Below are 22,868 nucleotides of genomic sequence, written 5' to 3'. Positions count from 1 at the left end.
ATTAGGTTATGGTTTTAATACACAGTGACCTTAAAAATATTTCCGTTTCAATATGATTCCAATTAGTCCTGGAAAAGAACAGAAAGCATGAACATAAGACAAAAGAAAAAAAAGAAAAAAAAGAAAAACAAAGTGGAAAATGGAATGGGTATCAGTGGGTAACACTAATACTGATTTTTTTTACCTTTCTGGTAAGATAACCCCAAACAATGGTGTATTCTCACTTCAGAAACCACTCACATGTACTTTGTGCTGAATTGGTGGCTAAACCTTCTCGCTTTAATAAAAACAACATTTATAGATGGTAAAAAAGTCTCCTTTTAAATAAAAGGGACATCAGTGGTTATTTTTGAAATATAAGGACAAGGTCAAGAAGCTTTAGTGAGAATGTAGCAACTGATAACAGAGGAAGAGATGCAAGAATCACATGGAAAATGAACTGCCAGAACAATGAAATACATTCTCATTTCTCTGAATTCCAAGCTAAACACTAACACTTCAGTATGCACAGAACAGTGAGTCTCTGCTTTTTGAATTTATGAAGTCTTATGTTCTTTGCCAAGATAATTTTTCATCTTACTTACACTATAGCATGAATATTCACCAAAATTCAGGATTCAGAAACCTGAAGCATTCTGGTAAGTAAAGTGTTATCAATCAATGGCATTCTGCTCAGAATGTTATATACAGCAAATTTCTATTGCAGTTCTATTTAACTTCTGAATCTGCGCTTCATTTCTTAAATCATTCCTTCCCCTCTCCCAACAGAATATCAATGTATTTTCTTAATACTTGCATTTACTGAACTCATGAAAGATGTACATATTCTTTTGTTATGCTGGATTGTCCCCAAATCCTCCCAGGTAGGTTCTAAGTTAATGCTAAAGTGACTCCCTTCTTAATGCCACAAACAAAGTATTTGAAAAAAGTCTCCATAAAAAAAAGTATCTGGAGTTAACAAGTCCAAACCTTCTACACAAAATCTCAAAAACCATTCAGAATCAAGAAAAATATCAAAAAATGTAAGCAGAACATACTGCCCAGTATTTCAGTGGCAGCATTTGTAGAGAATACAAGATTAGAGCTCTCCTCTGCTTCCCTGCAGCTTTTATTTACTATTGGTAGAAGCTGATCTCTCTCCTCTTGTTATGTCCTTAGTCACTGCCAGCCTCAATTCTGTCACCCTGGCACTGTAACCCAGGGTGGCACTCCTGCCAAAATGACCAGAAAGCAAATCCCAACACACAAAGGGGTGGAGGAGGGAGAGTTCTGACGTGGTCTAGAGCTCACAAGAGTATCTGCCTCTAAGCAGGTACCAAGCTCTTGCTCCTAAAGAGTTTCATGTACCCAGCACGTTTACAGATTAATTTCTCTACCCATTATCTGGAATTTCCCTTTATACTGTATATAAAAATACTAACTGGCTTTCAAGAAACTCTAACTCCCAACACTTTGTTTCGGTTTGACTTTTGGATAGAAAGAAAAAAAAATTGTAATTTTTCCCTGGATAAAACCACTAGTCACTAAGATATGCTCTAATCTTAGATATCAAAAGGTTATCACCTGATACTAGAAGACAGCATTTCTATTTATCTCTGCCCAGCCGCCACGTATTTAGGAAAGAATTCTCTGGCACAAAATATATGCCAGCTCTGCAGCAAAACCAGGGAGAGTGAAGTCAGTTTCTTAAAATGGTTCTGATCTTAACATTCAGTTCTAATGAACAGCCTTTCACATCTCCAAACTTATTGTACTTACTGAAAACAAGGTATAATTTTGCAAGTTTTGGGGTATTAGTAGCTCTGTTTGGATGCAGAGCTTTCAGCAGCCTTACACGTTTTTCAGCACTTCTTTAATGCTACCAAGATTATCATTAGAGCAAAAAATCCCAACTAGAACACTCAACTTCTGTTATATTAACTGATGTTAAGAAGGATTATTGTGAAAGAAGATAGAAAAGAACAGAAAAAGGAAAGAATGAGTATCACCCACAGAGAAGTGTCCTAAGCTGGTACAGCAACATACTACGAAAAAATAACAAAAAACAAATAACAAGACATTAAGCAAAAAGTTGCAAATAAAAATTATAAAGATGGAAAAGGGTGTTTATATAATATTAGCAAAGTATCTTCATGCCATGATAGTAACAAAAGAAATTAATAAGATACAAGTTAAAATAGATTATATAACAAAGGTCATCTGAAGTGTATTTCCATACTTTTTTGCATCTGCTCCCCCTCCTCACCTCCTCAGGTGAGGACAGTTAAACAGTCCATAAAGTCATCTGCCAGAGCTTGATGATCACAGAAATATTAAGCTTATGCCATCAGAGTCCAGGGACAGTCTTATGCTGAATGCCTGTCCATTTTACCTGCACTATAAATAGATTCCTTGCTGCTGGCCAAGGACCTGCATTACAATCCATTCAGGAGCCTGTGCTTACTAAATTTCACTACAGCCAGGGCTGCCCTGTGCAAATGAAGACATGGCTGCTTTGAAGCTGGAGGCTTGATAGCACAATTTCCACCTTTGGCAAGAGAGCCCAGAGACATGGGAGAAGCTGCAGACAAGGCTTTCAGAAACAGCTCATTATTGCTCTAGAGTTCTCCCAAAACAAAATGCAGAGACAAATATTATGATGCTTTCTTCAGTTTCCTACCTCACTGTCATTGCTGTCAGCATGGAAAGCAAATATGTTCTATTGAGTGTTATGGGCTTGTGAAGGCTTATGGAGGAACCTGCCTGAGTGGGTATTGCGGGAGTTTCTGCTGCAGCTGCTGCTGGAAGGCCTAAACCCAGTGTCCACCGTGACTGTCAGCCTCCGACAGACTAAACACCCGCCGGCGTCCTTTCCTGCCAGACCTTACTAGAGGGAAACACAGCCAGAAATCATACAGAGGCTTGAACAATGACACAGGGAAGGGAAACTGGAATGGAGACAAAGGATAAATGTTAGAGCAGCAACAAGAATAAGTGACAAGGACACACCCGTAACTGCTGGTACCTTGAATACAATTTGATACCACACTAAGAGCTTTCTAGGTTTGGGAAATACTTCTGAAGCTGGAAGTATTCATTCTTTAGAAATAAATGAGCTTAAATGAATTTAATTTTTTTCTTCCTATCTGAAAACGTTCATAAGTTTGGGCTATATCTAGCAATACCAACAGCACTTACACCAAGGAGGGCTGGCAGGTATTTATTTGCATTACAATCTACTCACCTGCTTTAGAAACCTTGAGAGAAGTTATTTACCACAAATTCTGGTGACACAGAATTATTCTCCTTTCCCCTTACCATAAATTATATGAGGTGCAGTGCTATGCTGGTGACAGCACTTCAGACCATTCAGCCCTACTATTCTCATATCCAACATTAGCATTTACATTTGCTTTATGATAAAGCCAAACACAGGGCTTGAAAAGATAGCAGCAGTTCAGATGATGATGCTTGGTGCATAGAAAGTTCCTAGAAAAGAAACTTTCTAAGAACAAAAGTACTTCCTCACCTAGTCAGAAAATGACTAGAGCATCACAGAACAGGAGGTCAAACCACATTTACATTACTAATTATAGAGGGAAGAGACAGAGATGGTTTCAATAGGAAGGCACGCAGTGCTTTTACAAGCTCTCCATGCTTGACTCATCATCCTCTCCTTGGAATGGAAATTTAATTTTACAGACCGGAATCCAATATGCTCTCTGCAACAAGGGACAGCTCTTAGTTCTTATTTTAGATCTTTTATCATCAATACCTGCCAGAAGCACAAAATACAGCATAAGTGGCACAGATCAGTGCCTTGTGAAGTCCTCTTTATCTATTGCTCCGATGTAAACGTTTTCTTAAGTACTGAAGCCAATTGCTTTTTAAAAGTTACGACAGCTTAAAAAAGTAATAAAATACAATACAGATGACATTAACACATTAATAATTCTGGAAGACTGCTAACTTACAGTAAGAGAGCTTCTATATCTAACCCTTGGCATACATAAAAATAAGCACTTTAAAGAAGTGCACAGTTCCAGCAAGGGTAACCAAGACATGACTGTATTCTAAGCTCTGAAACTTGATGACTAAAATCTGCCTAACAAGAGAACATTTCCACCTTATGCATAACAACACTTCAAAAGGACATGAAAATTAAAAAAAAAAAAAAAAAGTAAATACAAAGAAAAAAAACCAACCTGGTAGCAGCACTTGTAGAGCCTGATACTGGCTTTTCTGTCTTGCTAGGCATTCTGCTTTCTTTAAGGGATGATTTCTGCTTTTTCAATTTTAAAGAACAGTAATCTTGTAAAGGGCTAAGCTTAATTCCCAAACACTGCAAACAGAGGAGTTGCTAGGCTTTAAAATATCTGTCCCATAAAGCAGTGTGACACCTACTGAGTAGGATAGCAAATAAACTCGGGAGTCATAGGGGTTTAATGCACTCATGACAAAGCAGTTGTTTCAACACTGTGTGACTGTTTGATGCAGGTTGGAGTGATAACAAGGAAATTATTTTTACAAAACACTGAATTAGTGTAACTTTTTCCTGTGACACATTTTTGAAAGCTCTTTTGCTGTTTAATCATCAATATAGCTTCTATGTTGTAACATTGTTTTCTCTTAACTAACATGTAATTTGTCTTTATTTTGTTCTCATCTATCACTGTTTTATGTAAGAATTGGTGTCTATGTTCCAAATTGTATTTCCTGAAACAACTCTGTGAAGATTTACAAGTATCATCTCAAATATATCAAACCCTGACCAGTTTAAATCTGTCAATGGACAGTAGCTTAGGACACTATAATCACAAGTTCACAGTATAAAAAGCTGTTTGCTTTAAGATGTTGCTCTTAAGGAAGGTAGTCGAGGTAGTTTCCTTGAAGTCCACATAGGCATCTCCACTTTATCTTGTCTGGCCTCATCTGAAGTTCTTAAGCAACCCAGGATGCTGTTCATGCTCAACAGCTTGAGCAGGTGGCAGAACAAACAGGGGAGCACGGAAGAAGAGGCAGAGAGCTCCTACATGTTTGTGTGTGTTCAAAATGGAATGGGGAATGAGACAGACAAATGTGACAGATGGCAGCAGCAGTGAAGTGCTACCTTGGGACATAAAACAGATTTTGGTAACTGCTTGCTGCTCATCAGCTACTGGTTATTTCCTCCTCAAAGGAGCCACTTCACATTATGCAAGTCTCCTCTTCTGCTTCACAGCAGAGTAAGGCAGTTCAGTTTCAACCATCCTCAACTGGTTAAGCTAAGGGAAAATCACTGTTTTACATTGAAGTGGGTGAATACCAACAATTGTTTCCAGATCCCAGCTCAGTGGTCAGTATGACCTGATAGAATATAGACAGTGTTCATGGCACTGTCACCTATTTCAACAGAGTTCTCTTCATGCATAAGCCCACAGAACAGCTACCTGCACATGCTAAACAGACCCTCTCTTTCATGCCACGTTCCTGGCAAGCTTCCACTACAGATCACAATTACATATAAGTACTACAAAAGGGTGAACATTCAAACTTGCAGTAAACTGGTCAATCAGTTAATGCAGAAACACCGATCCCAAGAATAAACCACAGCATTGATCTGACACTGAGTATTAGCAAAAAGTGTCAACAGAGCTCCAGAGGTTGGGGAAAACCCTACCTACATTCTCACCCCCAAAAGACCTAGCTCCAGGGATTTCAGAATTCTCACTAGTCTGTGATAAGGACCTTGAGACACTGTCAGACACTCAGCCACAGGTTTTAAACCACTACTTGTTCATTATTGCCTGCAACTGCACTAAGCAGTTTGGTACAGACCAGGGCAGCAGCTTTGAAGAATTATGCACACTTACTGCTTTAGTCTGATTTTAGGAACAATTTCTGTGCATTAATGAGATTATTTTACAAGGAAACAAAACTATAAGCTATGCTGCAACTATGCACCAAATACATGTCAAATATTAATAGCAACATATTAGTCTGAACTGATCACTGGTCCTTTGAACAAACACATACATAGCAGGGATTCTTGGTCCTAAAGGTCAGAGCAAATATGGTCCAGCAAAATCCCTAAGCCACATATATGCACCTCAGTACCAACTGTGCATTATCCTATCACAACGAAATACCTGCTCATGTACCTACAGTCACTGTCTTCCTCTTTGTAACTGCCCTCTGAGCAGAAGAAAATCCAGAAGCTGAGCTCAAAAGTCATCCCTGCAGCAAGTTAGTGCAAGCTGCTTATGTGGGACTGAAGCAGCTGATGCACTTTGTCAGGGTCATTTCCTCTGACTTTGCTGAAGGTGACTGTGCTCAGTGGTAGGGCACAGAAATGGATCCTCACAGCTACATTTGCTAAAGCATCACACATCAGTGTGCCTAGATCTCAGGCAAACAAAAAAATCAAAGTGCACCCAGACACTGTTTTCCTGCACAACACGTGACATTTTACACATACTTTAATGATTAAGTCACAGTGAAGGTCAAGGTGGGCAGTTCATGCAACCTAACTGGTAAAGTGCATACTGAAACCAGGCATTTCAAAATACTTTTCCTCCGGTTTTGGTTCAGGTTTTCTTCATTATTTTTATTTTTGGGGATGAGAAGGGTAGGGAAGAGTTTGGGGTTTATTGTTGCTGTTTTTCTTTTTTGGAAACCAATGAGCAGCCTCCTGTCATCAGGATTTTTAAATTGCAAGAAAAACAAACAGAATTTTATGTTACACAAATGCCAACATACTGTGTAAATAGATTGTAATTTTGTTAACTACAGTCTATGACTATTCTTCAATAATTGACTAACTTTTTATGCTTGATGAGTAACTGTATGTTCTGGATCTATGCATTTTTTTCAGAGAAGCCAGATTATATGTGCTTGAAAGACCTCAGTCAGAAATGTAGCATTGTCTTGCTTGATATTTGTATGAACTAGCATATTGCTTATACCAACAAAAATAACATATTCTTCATTTTCATTCCTTTTACCAGTTTTCTCTTAGCCACTATTGGAAAGAACCTGTAGTTGCATTTCTCTTCCTGATCACAGAGGATTCAAATACAGCAAAGGACACTGTACATGAGCCTTTTTACAGGAGAAACATGTCATGAAACTAATGTTTTCTTGTAGTGCCAATCCAGCCTCAGAGTTCTGACAAATGACAGCACTTCTTTGTGCAATGACTATATATTACCTGGGCCATCAAGAGCAATCACTTGCCAACAGAGAAAATAAAAGGAGGGCCTTCCAAAGTTTTGAATAGATGGTATATAGAAAAAATGTTCCAAATTTTATTCTGAAATTACATATATTGCAGGACTATTTTGACTAGGTGTTAGTTTCTCAAGCTAATACATGCTTTTTAATCTAGAGTCTGGGTGCTAGAATGCTTTACATATTTATTGTTCATTAACTTCATCAGCACCCTTTCCTTACCCTTTCCAGCAGTATTTCTTGCAGGGATACTCACTTTAAACATAAAATGCACATTAATCTGCTGACACTGTTCAGTGAAACCTAAAACCACTCAATACCTAACAAAGGTTGCATCATTTCCTGTAGGACTTGCAACAAATTTTAGATACAGATGGGCCTTCCAAACAAAGGCAAAATGGCATGTCTTAGAAGGCATAGCCAGAACAACCCTCTCAAGGAGTGATCGACATTGGAAGTGGCCATTAAAATGATGGCTTGCTTGAAAAGGTCTTGAGAATCAAGTTACCTCTATTGTTTTATAACCAAAATGAGGTAGAGTAGGTCACTTCTAGCATGAAAGCATTTCAGTATGCACCCTTCAGGATTTATTTCTTGTTTAGTCTTCGGCCTGAGCCTTTGCCTCACACAATTTGCCCTCAGAACAGACACTGTTACAAGATTCTCTACAATGACTACATAGAAAGGATGGTTAATGCAACAAGAAGTTTCAGTTTAGGCACACCCACTAAATATACTGACCAATGCAAACACATGCAATCTACATTTGTGAAAGTTCCACTGTCAGTCTATTTATACTGCAGCCTCTTCTACACCAATGAAACAGCCTCCTGAAACATGGAGGTGTTCAGCCACAAGAGCATTATTGCAAAAACTTTACAATATTAGCATCCTAAATAACTATTTTCAAATATTTCATATTTGGTCCCTTGTTACTAATTAACATGAGAATCAGATAAACACACAAAAGAAATGTCACCCAGTTCAAAAAAAGCTGCTTCATGTGGAAATCAACTTATCCACTATGGTGAAAGGCTAAGAGTTTACTTAAAAGACTTATTCAAAGTAATACTTCAGTTAAAAAAAAACACCAACAAAAAACCCCCCACAACATTCTAAACTGTATGTGCTAGGAGTTTCTTCACTAGTACTTAAAATCTCTACTGAAAGATGCCAGGTGTTTAGAGTTCCAGACAGCTGAAGAGATTACTGCAATTTGTACCACAATTTACTTTTAATTGGCTTAGTTGATGAAACTATCTAAAACCATAAAGCCCTACTGCTTTTAATTCAATAACATAGTACCTTAATTTTACAATAAACTACTCTGTATCCCTTAGTGCCTAGGCTGAAGATGGTGAGCAAATACCTGCTGGGCTCTGAGCAGCAGAAGGAGTGGATGTCGAGCTTGCAGTCACTGAATCACAGCGTCCTGTACTGCCACTGCCACTGGAAGGGGATGGTGACGACAGTGGGGATGCACTGTGCTGATTTATGCACTGGGCTACAGCAAAGCCTGCAAAACAGGACAGTGAAGTTTACAAGTTAAAATTATCTTGAAAGAATTAAGCTGTTGAACAAATTGGGAAAAGGTAAAAACAAATCCTTTATCAAGGTGGTGCCAACCTCATGTAGTGCCCCAGAGGATGTGCCCTTTCCCACCTTTATCTTGGAAACCAGAAAATCTGAATGTGTCTTACTGAGAACAAGCTACAAGTGCTGATCAATGAACAAGGAAGTAGAGCTTTAAGGGATTCAAAGCATTTTAAACCAGAGGTTGCATAAACAGTCAAAACATATCAAAACCCTTCAATTTTTGATATAGTCAATATATTCACAGGTCACAGACCTTATCGTGATAAGGAAAATAGTTAAGTCAAAAGTGAACAAAAAACCATCTTGGATAGAAGACCTGCATTTTTTAGTAGACATAACTTCAGAAAATTTTAATCGATCACATCTAGTGCTGGCACTGAATTTAATTTAGCCTCTCACAAACTAAACTTTTTCCAGTCTTAAGACTGGAAAGGTCTATACAGAGTCTGACTTCTTAAATGAGTCTTCTGGCTTCTAGCGTAATACTTCTTCAAATTCTTTCAGTGTAGCATCCTTTTCTTTCCTAACCATCTTGCATTCACTCCTTTCTCCTTCTATAACTACATACCTATAGTCACCTCTTCAGGTTTTAATAGCAATCAGCTTTTCAGAAGTTGATGCACTTCTTACAGCAAAAGAAATGTCTTCACCATGGGCTGTATGTCAGGTGAGGTACACAACTGCTGCTTCTGCAGCTCTCCTTCCTCTCCCATGGGAAAGCACTAATGCAGAAGCTTCTTCAGCAGTATTGTGAATTACTGAAAGTAGCCACAACGTGTACTATAAAACACCTAACAATACACTACTTGCTCTCTTCACTGCACAGTCAACACTGAAAAGGAAAGGATCTGATAATCAGGTAACATTGCAAATGCACCACACAATTCTTTATCCTTTTATATGGAGAATGTCCCACGGCACTGCATGCATGATTCACTCAGAGAATCTCCTACATGGGGAATGTGCTGGTGCCATACAGGATGCAGTTTAAATGGACATGTTACAAGAAGGCTCTGAAAGCTTTAACACATAGATATGACAAGTCAAGAAAATGCTGTTAGCAGCAACACACAGGCTGTGCTACAAGTGAAAACAGCACAGTGAAGAACGCACAGAAAAAAGCTAACAACCATCAGTCCTGTTAATAATCTGACTTGATCTGCAGTCCCACCTCCTACCTTCTACCTCCCATGCTTACCCAAGAACCAGACTCAAAACCACGTGCAGAAACAAAATGCTATCTGAATTTCTGTAGCACTGCATCATAGTTTTAGATAGGTATCTAAATGTCACTTTTGCCAAGTCTCTTATTTTAAATTATAGTTCATTATGTTCAAGATGAACACCACTTGAAAGAATTAAATAACCACCAAGGGCAAGAGATATCTCTTTCAGTTAAAAACAAAATAGTTTGGTGAGGAGCTAATTATCCCATAAATGTAAATAAATACATGTATTTTATTTCAGAAACCAAACGGATCGATCTTCTACAATCATTTAGGTAAGTTAAACTGAGGTTACACACAGTGATGCCTGACAGTCTGCAAAAAGTTAGCCACAAACTGAACTATCTCAATGTGAAAGACTTCTAATGTATCACTGACTTTGAGGGCTATAGTTTTTAATCACAGAAAATGTACATTAAGTATTTCATACACACTTCATAGTTTGAAATACCAGTTAGTACAGGGAAACAAGGGATAACCAGTAGACTTGTGACCACAGAAGTGAGGCAAAGCCAACTGTTAAAGTGAAGGAAATTAAGAACAGTTCCTAAAGCCACTGGTATAACGAATGCTTACATCAAGATATTTACTTTCCCTGACAGTGCTGGTAAAAATTGTATCCAACCGAAGCATTCTATATCCACAAAAGGTTTGCACTTCAAGGGAGAAGAAATCTTCCATCCTCACCAAAATAGCAGAAAACAGTAAACAAGGTCTCCCATGACTGTCCTAGGGAAAGTTGGCCTGATTTAGCAGAATTGCCAGCCCAAAGCTTCTGCAAACAGCATTGATGGATTCATGTCCTTACATGGGAGCATTTGCTTCAAAATGACCTCAACATATTATCTTTCCCAAAACAACTGCAAAGGAAGGATTTTAAATGTGCTAAAGGAAGCTAATTTAGATAGGAGGGAAAGGTAAGCCTAAATCATTGAAAATACTGTACAGTATTGGGAAACTACTCACCAAGAAAGATTATTCTAATGGGGAAACTCCTTCAGGAAATACTTGCAAAGAGAAGGTGAGCAGAATTAATCATAGCTATGGGAAATAAAATAACACTTAGAAGGTTCATCTGATGATGACAGAAGTATTAGTTCATACTAAACAAAGGATTCCAAAACTATGGATGATTTTTTTCCTTCAGACCTTAAAATGAAGATGGTTATAGCTTGCTTGCCATGCTAATGTTAACAAGAAGGTTTTTTTTCCTACTTTTTTCCCCTCAAAACCTTATCATCATCATCATCAACTAAGATATTAAAAATGGATAAAATAGTAAGAGAAATCTATTGATTTCTTTTGCTTTTCAAAATAAATTTGCTCAGTAGGTAAACAACCACACTTGTTAAAATATTTAGATGTACCTTTTGCTGGAAATCGTTAACATTTCCCTTAAGACACACTGGGCATATAAATCTCAGAATAGAGCTGGTACTTGAAACTAATTCTTGAGTTTGCTTGAAGAGGAAGTCATTATTTATTTACTTTCAATACAAGACCTATGTTCACAGGGTCCCTACCAAATCTGCTGGTTTCTTTGAAAACAGTGTAATTCTTATTTACATAAAGGGTGCTTCAGAAGTTCAATATATTCATACATAGCTAATACATGAGATGGTGAACAGTCCAGATAGCTACACTATCCCTAAAATGCTCCAACATTCTAGCAAAGACCAGTAACTTAAAATAGACCTTGGAGTATATTCATAGTCATGACTTCATGATAATAAAATTGATCGAGTGAAGGATTTTGGTTACATTGGTCTCTGTAGAGAATTGCCCAGTCCAGCAGGAGATGATTACAGCATCTCCCTGCACTTGGATAACCTGCACTTTTCATTGTGTTCATGGGGATGTTCTGAAGCATCATCTATTACATTCCTCATCACCCTTCACATGTCTTGTACAAAATCCAGTTTTAAGCTATAACAATCCTCACCCTCTTCCCCTCAGACACCAAGAGGCACTTTCAGAACGGATTTTAACTTTGGACTGTGAAACAACAAAGGAAAATGAAGCCCAGTTTGACAACAATAAGGGAATGCATAAGGTAACTGCAGCCTCTCTAGTGATAATATGCAGAGCTTTATGTAGGCACTGTGAGAGAAAGTGAACCAGACACAACTGCAATAAGTGTTCTTGAAAATTCTGAATTCATTGACAAGAGGGATTAGGAAACTGATTCAATAGTTGTATTAAAATTCTTCACAGACTGAAATTTGCAGGAGGGATGAAAACATTTATATGGTTGGTAATTTCTTAAAAACCACACTGGATGTACAGCACTAACAGCCAACATGGTCCTACTAAAAGTAGTAATTAATATTCTAAACATATTGCCAAAAACATAGCTCTCCTTTAAATCTACAAAAAACATCATCACCAAGGGAAAGCATAATTTGTTTCTTAAAAGTACAACCAAATTAACTGACTGTGTGAGCTTTGCAGAACTCAAATAGCAGTTGGAGCTGTAGCACTAAGAAATGAATACATGAAACCAGTAATCTAACCATAACTAGGTCAATAATTTTTTCAAAGCCACAAAATTCTTCTCTTGAAGTAAAAATCCCTGCAAGCCTAATTAAGGGACAAGCACAGATTCCTATGAAAATCACTAGGAATAAGGAAACCTCATTCATTCCTTAGCAAAGATAAGAGAACAAACACACATTTGATACTTGCTTTGTAATCAGATGTAAAACAGGATATTAATCCATCTTTATTGTATTACTACCTGTCATAAAATGCATTTCAAAGATGCCGCACTTGAAATACTTCAACTTCTGTGCCTCATTTCTCATACTTTGTACCAAATAAACACTTCAAAATACTTCTTCCTCTGGCTCTGCAAGTGGAAGTCTACATTTCCTGGAATTCAAATAAAGTATGTGGTTGCTTGAACATTGCTTGTGGTTGCATCATCCCCAATAACCCCCTCCAAATTAGTAGATGAAGTCACTTGTTAGGAACACAAGTGCACTGTCCTTGGAGAAAACTGAAACAGTAACACTGGCATCTTTCCAACCACACCTTTCCATGGAAGTCACGTCAAACAAGGAAATACACTCCCATCACACAGCATAATACACTTGTCTTTGAAACACCTGAGTGGCAGCATTTATGGTTTTATAATTTCTGTTGCCCAGTCACGACTCAGGCAAACCGAGCTGCAATTTAGTCTGAAAGCAGTAAAACATACGCATTCTCAGTTGTGCTTTGAATTCTGAATCACACTTAAAGAGAAATGCTGAGTTCTGTGAAATGACCAGCAGTAAGTGGTAATGAGATCTTTTGTACAATACAGCACAGTTAAGTACTTTCAAGCAGTGTAAGATTCCCCTTTAAAATGACTCAACCCAAAAGGAAAAAATTTCACCATTTGGAAAAGAATTTCTGCAGAGAAGTCAATTTGTGAAACAGACAATAAGGAGACAAAAAAGCAAAGAGCTACTTGATTTAGAATCGTTCCTTTAGAATAGTTAGAATTCTAAATTCCTTTAGAATTCCTTTAGAATAGTTCCAAGCTAATGTTTTAGGAATAGCTGTGGCCCTTTTCTGTCTTGCTCACTCTAAGGGAAACGAGACAGTGCACAGCATCCCACCTGTTTTTACAATCCAGCATGAAAACATTCATAACCAAATTAAGGGAGGAAACATGCACAACTGACAGATGTGTTGCATAAATACTGAATATGCAGAACATGATTTAAACTAACTTGATCTGTAAGAAAGGCAAAGTATTAAGACATCTGGGGAAACTGCCATGGAAGTCTTGCTCACAACATACCCAGAATACACACCCAGGTATTACTTGTTTCTCTTGGGGTAAATTTTTCCATAAGACTCATCCTGGAGTTACGTGTTCAGGAACACATCACAATGAGCTTTTCATTGCTTGTACAAATTATAGTATAATTTCTGCAGATTGAAATCACAAAGCAAAAACTGCTTGTTAATGAATGGTGATCTTACCTGGGACTTTGTCAACAGATGCAAAGACAGAGCGCTGCACTGTCGGGTCACTGCTCCCACGCCGGGACTGGTCATAGAATCTAAATGGGAGGTGTTGGGCTGCAGCTCCAGAGCTGTGTCCAAAACCCATAACTTCAGTTGAAGGCTGAACAGGAAGATCCAGGAGAGCTATGTTTAATCACAATTGATAGTTTTTGTTACTCAAATACATAAAAGGAAGAAGAGGTGACAAGAAAATTGATAGTTTGCTCAGGATCTTAAGAGTAAATCAGATTTTAATATAACTTGCCTTCATTTGCCTCTTAATTATGGTTACAAATGTGCTGACAAACAAGAGAGACAATGCCTCTGGTAACCTTTCCTACACTGCTGTCCACATCACAATCACACTACGGAAACCTCAAAATACCGCAGAGGAGAAAAAAAGCCCCAGGATTACAGGAATCCCCTTGTACTTAAAAAACCATAGGAGTTATTAACAATAAAAAACCCCTTTTGTTTTTCCCTGCACAAATAAAGTAATTCATTAGTTACAACTGAACACTGCAAAAGCCATTTAAAGAGATTATCTGCTTTAAACTGGAAAAAAAAATGCCTTAGCATTACATCCAACCCCAAATTTTTAGTATCTAGTAGATCTGTACTAGCCTCAAACTTGATTTAAAATATTTTTATATGAAGCAAGCCATAAAAGTGTGACATATCCACTTTGTAAACTCAAAGTTACATATGAAACCAAATCTATTCCTTGGAAACTCAGCCCTGGTTTAGAGCTTTCTGTGGCCCACCACTCCTTATTGTGCCTCACCCTTACATTACAGAGTGACTTGCAAGGCCAGCCAAGTCTTGTCTCCCAGAATTGTTTCAGAACAAACATTCACCTGCTATTCTCTGCATTTTCGTGCGCCGAGCCTGGATGCGGCCTTTGGCCAGGCGCTGCTTGGCGATGATGCAGCGAATGTGATCCGCAAAAATAAACGTGGCTTGGAGGATCGGGAAGGGCTTCGAATGAGGACTTGAGGCAGGCTTGTGAATTATGATGTTCAGAGCTCTGCTGTCATCCTCTACTCCGGTCACCTGCATATCCTAAAGAGAAACAGAAGGTAAGTAGTTAAAGAAAAAGTAAGCTTTTCTAAACTACAGATTAAATATTAACATTGAAAGAAAACCCTATGAATGTTCCATTAAAGCTCTTACAAAGACAGTTAAAAAACCCAACAAAACCTAAGCAGACTCTGCAAGTTGTACAACTTGGATTTACTTCTTCAGAAATCAGTATTCATAGAGATTGAGTTAAATTATTTGAGCATAGCAAATTTTCAGGAAACAAACGGTGATGGTCAAGGCACGAAAGAGACAAATGAGAGAAACTTCCTTAGATAAGCATTCATTTTGAACAGATAATTTTGAAATTACAACCTGTAACCCTCCCTACCTGTGTAGGAAGATCAAAGCTCTAGGTAAGTTCATTAGTGTGCTACTTGAGCAAAGCACTTCGAACACAAACCTAACTGGATGTGACTTCAGTGTTCAAATGAGCACAGCCCAATGTATGTTAGGGAAGTTACCCCATCTGCAATTGTGTCTCTGGTTACCTACGTAAACTTCTTCAGAAAATCAGAAATGTTTTAAAAGACAGGAAGCAGAAAAAAGACTAGAGACCAAAGAATCAAGTAAGCACAGTACATAGCTTAAATATATAACCAAATACTGATTTTACTGTTTATCCAACATAAGATGCAGATTGTCAGCTCAGAAAAGCTGACCACCCAGACTACAACTTCCCTTACCTGCAGAAGGCCTGCAAACTTAACTACTCCCCATCCGAGCCTGGCAATATCTGGTTCAACCAAACTCATCTGGTAAATATCCACAGCAAGGAATCTTTGAACTTGACCGCCATCCTTTGTTATGACTGTACAAGCAATCAGATCACTGTTGTCTAAAGGAAGGAAGAAAGGGAAAAGGTTACATAACACTGAAGTTGAGAATTCTGGGTGTGGGTATTTTACATAACAGAAAATGTTAATATATAAAAATGTAATAACCTTGACAACACAGGGATAAGCTTCTGTTCACATTTTTAACTTCCCTATCATAGTTACATAGAAAGGGCAAGAAAGATTTTAACAACAGTGGTTCAGACATCTTACAAGTTAAATATAAGATGGGTACTATAGGCACCTTGCTTTCTCTAACCACCTTCATTACCTTTCAGAAAAAAGGTCCCTTCATCTCAGGGGTGAAATTGCACCAGTGCTGATTTCTCTTACTAAGTGGAAGTCTCAAAAAGTCTTGTTAACAACTACAGACAGACCCTACACACTGCAGGCCATTACTTCCACCCTGTTATAAACTTTGCCTCCTGACACAAGGTACTTTTGTACAGGTCTGAAACCTGACTATGCAGACTCTTGGACATCCTTCAACTTCAAGATTATTTGGACTCTCCAGGTCCATAGCAGCATTTTGACAATGCTTGTTACATGAGGTAACATTTTTTCCTTTATCCATGTATTTTATTCGCTTATATTGAGCAAACATACCCTCTCTTACTCCAGAACCCCTCCAACAAGCCCCAAAATACATCCTCCAGCATTTCCTCATTGCCATTCAGTTCAAACCCATCATTCAAGAAAAGGGACTACATCACCCTCTTTACACCAGCTGAAATCTACCAAGCAGCCCTTAAACTGGCAGTGCTAGCTCCCAGCAGACAACTCTACTAAGAGTTGCTTTTTCCTTTGCTTCAGATTGATACTTTCATTTACATACTTCATACACACAGGTCTTTTTCCTCTCTCTCATCTAGTACAACTTACAGCAAGTAAAATACTCTGAAGGCTACACAAAACAGTAGAACTTATTTACTCATCCAAACATCTAAATGAGCATTTAGCACCATATTTCATATTAGAAACATTTGCAGGATAAGCTACAAGTGGAAGTATACAGTTCTTCACAACGGCAGGTCATTTGACTATAGACAACAGCCATAAATTATGGTCAGGAGGTGGGAGAAATTCTTTTCTGCAGCAGGTTACCCAGAAACGTTGTGGAATTTACATCACCAAAGGTTTTCAAGTTTCAAAAACCAAACTAACTTCCTCTTCCCCCCCAAAAACCCCCTGCAACACAAGTGAGATGTCCCTTCCAACTAACACTACTATGAATCTACCAACTACCCTTTACCATCAGGATCCATTCAAAATTGGTTGGGTGGTAGGAAAGAAAGGCATGAAATATGGAACCCTAACACAATTACAAGGATAATTAATGCTAACTGGTGTAAATCTACTGTGAGCTTTTAAAATTTGAGAGAACAAACTTCATCAATAAGTGAAGTGCATACAGGACATGATTCAGTTAACATGAGGATTAATTGCTATTATCTTCCTCATAGCACTAGAAGGCTCAAGAAATCCATACAGGATTGGCAAATATTACTGTAAGAACCTGTGGAAGATTTATTCCTGTTTAGAGAAGGAGCTGAGACACCAGGCAGAACTAGATATGTCTTATTTTGGTATGCTTCATTTATTGCCTCTTGTATTCTTTAACCAAATTGGTCCATTAACATATTTATTTCAGTTGACTTGAATTCCTGGAGCAGTCCTATTCCTCTTAAGACATGAAGTGCTTGGATTAGGACCCTTCCAAATACTCAATGTTAGGCTGATGAATTTTGAATGTATTGGGAGATTCAACAAACAGGCCACAACATGAAATAGAGCTGTGGTGTTCTCAAATACTAGTTTTGGACCAGTACTTATGAAGTTTTTAGTGCAACAGCAAGCAGGTCAAAATACTTGCTGTACAAATTCAACTGCCCAACTACAAAAATGCACTACTTTAAGAACTCAAAGGGCAGAAGTTGCTTTCCAGAACAGAAGGGTTTTATTTTAGACCTGACAATACTTTGAAGTAAAGCATTACTGTAAAAGACTTTCAAAGAACAGAAAGTTACTCATTTACTAGGCATCTGTTACAGGAATCCTTTGAGTCTATACAACTGAATGTAGTCCATTTACATGACTGTTTCTAGTTCACAGCTGCTGAAGAGTCATAAACTGTCATCCTTGATGACAAAAACAGAAGAGAAAGTGTGGTTAAACACATTTTCAATGACCTGATCTAAGAATACTTACAGCTATGCTATGAAACAGCTAGAGATACCCAACCACATTCAGATGAAAATACCAAACCCAGTAAACTTCACTGCTAATCAAATTTGGTCTGGGGATTACAGTGAACCACAGGTTGAAAGGCTTCCTGGTGTGACACTGCTGCAAAGAACTGTAGAGTCCTTTTTGAGATTAACAGCAATGGCTAATTACTCCTCATGCAAAATGAAGCTTGTAACCAGTTTGGACACTACACCTCCATGACATGGATCCAAGATTTCTCTGGACTTTTTTCAAGAAAAATACAACTTTTAGGAAATACAGGCAAAGAAGGAGAGTTTATCGACCTCATCTGCTTGCAGTGCTGAAGGTGTAAATTAAGTGAAAATAGTTGCCTGTGTTTGTGAAAATATTTGCCTGAAAAGATTGTATTGTAAGAAATCTCTATGAATGTAACAGCTACTTGAGATGGTCTAAATGCACCTGATCTGCCTCAGGGCTTGATCTTTAATGATTTTATAAATTACAGTCATCACAATTCCAGAAATCATCTGCAGACATTAAAAGCTCTTACAGAAAACTTTTAGCTCTTTGTATGCAGAGCCGGCAGCCCAAGATTAGCATTAGGCTGGAGATAGTGAATGCACCACCTCCCATTCCACAGGAAGAACTCTTCCCAACAGCAGGCAACCCATCTGGAATGATATTCTGCTTTACTAAGAAAGCAACCAATCATGAATCCACCTTGCTCCCATGAAGTACATTTAGCTGAAATTAAGAGGATATGTCCCTGGTCAGACACCTGCACCACATTTTGATTTACTCTCTTTGTCACAAATGTGACAACAAGTTGTCCTGGACACCTAGCTCACCCTGCTTTGAGCAAGGGGGTCAGACTAGATGATCTACTGAGGTTTCTTCCAACCTCAATTACTCCATTATAAACTTTTCTCAATCTTTAAAAAAAAATGGTGACTGTGATGGCCTTTTTAAAACCTGTGCACTTGGCAAAGAGAGTGAGCAGAGAAACTTAACTATAATGTTACTTTTTACCATTCCAGCAAAGAAATAACAGCTTTAAATGTATCCTCATTTACCTCTTAGCCATGGTATTAAAAACACTGCCACTAACAGAATCCTGTTACCACCTGAAACCAAGCACTGAGGCTGTTAATTCGAGCTGCCAGTGACTTCACACAGTGAGCTGCTAAATAAGACCAAAACCACACCTACAGCCTCACAGGCAGTGTAAGGCAGACAGTTATCACAACTGCTTCAAAACTATTTACAGTAGAAAGCCACTGAAAAGCAACAGTAGTTATAATTCTGGTGACAGCATATTGAGCAATATGGAATGAACCTTCTATGGAATTACCTGACACTCTACACATACATCCATATATACTGGTGACAACCTTGCAACTACACCTAAAGGTTTGCATTCAACATATTTGCATCAAAATATTAAAAATGCTTCTTTACAAGAAACTTCAATCTCTCTCATCAAGCTCACATAAAATACCATCATTGCATTCAGGCAAAAGGAAAAAAGAAGCCATTTTGATACAGTTTTGAAGGATTTTTCCAAATCAAAACAGAAGCTGAAACCATTACTGGATCATGTTAACCTCTACTCCCCTCTTGACACTATTTGTATACAAACAAGCATAAACACTGAAGGCATCTTAATGTTCAGAAGAATTTTTAAAGCCTTGTACTAATAGAGATTGAGGAAAATTAGTTACATCAACAATATCTCCAAAGTGATAATTAAACAAGGCACACAAATGTAACTTTTCGGGTCATGCTTTGCCCTTTGCAAAGTCTCCTCCCAAGGTATGGCACCTATGCAATGATGTGGATCCTACATGCTTCATGCCAAAACACTGATACACTCCTGTCTCTCCTGTTTGGGCAACGAGAGACACAAACTGGAAAACACATTTTTATGCTACAGCACACAGTAGAACTTCAACACTACTTCGTACTACTTCAATTCAGGTAGTTTAAGTAAGAATAGCAGTAATGAGCAGTTTAGGAGGGAAAAAAAGTCAGTAATTTTTTCATGTCAGACTATTTAGGAAATTGAGGGGCTACTTACTCAAATCAAGAACATCATCTGCCTTTATCAGATCTCCCTCCCTTGTGAGCGGTAACTGAGTTTCTGGCTCACCTTGCAAGTGCAGTGACAGTGAACGGAGCATAAAGAAAACTCTGATTGCCTTGAGAAATTAGAGAAAAGAATATTAAAATATTTTTACACCCAATACTACATATTTAAACAGAATCTTACAAACATATACTGGCTTTTACAACCCCCAAGTTTGCTGTCCTACAGTACATTTTTTTTAATACCTTTTAAATTGAAATCAAGATTTTAATACATTTTAAATTGAAAAAGTAGAATGTAATTTCCAACTTAATTAAAAGAAGACATATGAAAGAAGCTGAAACATGCTATTTATTTTCAATGAAGCAGAAGCAGCAGAACTTTTGTCTCACTGGCACACTTACACCAATTGTGACTGACAGGGAAACTATCACAGGAGCTGTAATCAATCAAAAACAACTATCTCAGAATTTTTTCTTTAATCATTATTTTAAGACTGATTGTATTTACAATACTTCTATACTACAGACACCTACACAACCAACCTTCAGAGACTCTCACATTTTGAACTTAAAACAGTAATAACTTTTCTGGCCAAGTCTAGCTATGATGTTTACAAGTTCAGAGAGAAACAGTGGGGATTTCTGCATTTTAATTTGCTGTGCTCATCAAAACTAGCCACATGTAATGTAACATTCTTGGAGCACTTAATTTATATTCTCAGAAGGTCTTCATCAGGGTAAAGCATTCTGAAAGCTGCAACAGTCCCAAGAAACTTTCAACAGCTGCTCTGTGAAATGAATATGTTAGTTTTGATTTACAGATTCATGACATATAGTATGCAAAGACCCAAAGTGTCAAAGAACAATCATTTTATTAGCCACATTTTAAAAGGCACCATTTATAATCCTCCTTCCCTACAAGAACTGCATTCTCAGTATAGCAAATGAAAAATCATTTTTTATTACTTCCGGTGTTCTGCTTTTTTAAGAGTTTCCTACACAGTAATTCTGTGGCATACTGTAAATTAACTGCTCCCTTACAGTAAAAGCACTGAATTCATGAACAGCTGCAGTGCCCAGAAACTCCCAGATTGCAGGAAGTATCAGGAAAAACAAATCTAAAGTGCTTTAAGGGAAAACCCTTCACTCCTCTATTTTTAAAGTCAACAGAACAGTGGCTCCTATGAAGCAGAACTGTGAGTGCTTGGCCAGGTCTTTACTGGCAGCGCTTCCAGAAACTTCTGGTAGAACAGGGATGAGGAAAGGGAAGCCATGTATCAGGTTCTTCCATGAAATAACCCCAAAGCAATGGCTTTGGTAGGCTGCTGAAATCTAACAGGGCAATATGATTATGTGGAGCAAAGGATGTCAATGGTATCTAACAAAAATATGATAATAATACTAAATTCATAAGAACAGAGTCACCTTAGAATGGGAGATGATCTCTCCCATTTAAGCAGACTGCATTCTAACGTATTGTGGATTTACTGAAATTATATAGGATTACTATAAAGCATGCTTCAAAAAGAATTCACAGTATTTAGTTTAAAATTTGCCAAATTCAATCAAGAATAGGAAAGTCTAGTAACCCAAAAGTTAAACCCAACAAGGTTTTGTTTTTTTTTTCAGTTTGGAGGGCCACCACCAGTCAGCTCTCACTTATCTTCCCCCTCAAACCTCTTTGTCCTAGGCTGCATTAATTTTTATCACATTCATTTCCTATAAAACGAATAGCACCCATCTCTGAACATGTCATCACATTTTGTGCACAAAGTACAGGAGTAGAAAATAAAATTAAAACTTTAGCCTTTGCAAAAAAAAAAATAAACAAGAACATGAGATAAAATGGGAATCATGCTGTGCTTCCTACAACACTGACAGCCCTCAGTTTGTTACCAATATCAATATATTGTGCCTCACACATTCTCAGATCTCAACAAAACAACACAAAAGTTCCATTGATTTTTTTGGCTGACTTTTGCTTTTTTTGGTTAATTTGAAACAAATACAGATTTCTACCTACGGTAAAGAATTATGCATTATGATGCTGACCTCCTCATTTATATACATGTTCCATTTGCAAAGAAATGGCAATTTGCAGGGAAACCTACCACTCTCTTATTACAGTCCCACGAAGAAGTGTTCTTAGTACTTCAAAAACTTCTCACAAAGTGAGATTTTTTGAGAACTCTTCCTAAAATCATTAAGAGGAGATGAGCTGCCACTTAGAGGGGCTTTCTATAGCAAGGAAGTAAGATCCTGACAGTTAGGAACTCACAATATAATCAAAGTAAGGGACAACTTCACTTGCTAGTGAAATAAAACTTGAAAACTTTTTTGAATCGTGTCAGAGCATGCTCAGAATTGAATCTTCTTCCATTTGAAACCATCAGCAGAATCTCAGCAGGTTAAGTGGCAGCAGCAATGTCACAAGATACACCTGAGTTCAGCATTCTGTTGTGACAATTCAAATGGGGTGAGGCAGCCTGGCTGGAAGGAAGCAGCACACGAACTGAGGAGATACCAAAACTTGATTGCAACGTGACTGGGGAAGAAGGACCAACAAAGAATCATTCTGGGAATTCCTGATGCTGACGGAGACCCGTTCATCACAAAGTATCTACAGGACTATTTGTATTGATTTTTT

The 22,868-nt window shown here is 37.9% G+C and overlaps 1 protein-coding gene across 7 annotated transcripts in view; it reads right to left on the bottom strand.

Annotated features, from left to right (window-relative positions):
- CLEC16A (C-type lectin domain containing 16A) overlaps nucleotides 1–22,868 on the bottom strand; it is a 62,726-nt gene that overhangs the window by 7,863 nt on the left and 31,995 nt on the right. For 2 of the 7 annotated variants that reach the window (XR_011155178.1, XM_069029552.1), the window contains exons 18-23: nucleotides 20,211–20,331; nucleotides 15,776–15,927; nucleotides 14,867–15,071; nucleotides 13,986–14,153; nucleotides 8,558–8,704; nucleotides 2,743–2,862 (exon numbers count right to left, since the gene is read on the bottom strand). Coding sequence is in view for 6 of the 7 variants with exons in the window: in XM_069029552.1 (XP_068885653.1) it covers nucleotides 2,743–2,862; nucleotides 8,558–8,704; nucleotides 13,986–14,153; nucleotides 14,867–15,071; nucleotides 15,776–15,927; nucleotides 20,211–20,331 (913 nt within the window). In the remaining variant the exon portion in view is untranslated. Of the gene's footprint in view, nucleotides 1–29; nucleotides 69–2,742; nucleotides 2,867–8,557; nucleotides 8,705–12,771; nucleotides 12,882–13,985; nucleotides 14,154–14,866; nucleotides 15,072–15,775; nucleotides 15,928–20,210; nucleotides 20,332–22,868 lie in introns of those variants that run through there. The other 5 variants (XM_069029554.1, XM_069029555.1, XM_069029553.1 and 2 more) reach the window with 5 other exon arrangements.

The sequence above is a fragment of the Aphelocoma coerulescens genome, chromosome 14 (assembly GCF_041296385.1).
Source record: "Aphelocoma coerulescens isolate FSJ_1873_10779 chromosome 14, UR_Acoe_1.0, whole genome shotgun sequence".
Lineage (NCBI taxonomy): Eukaryota > Metazoa > Chordata > Aves > Passeriformes > Corvidae > Aphelocoma > Aphelocoma coerulescens.
This window is presented reverse-complemented; position numbering and strand designations above follow the sequence as displayed.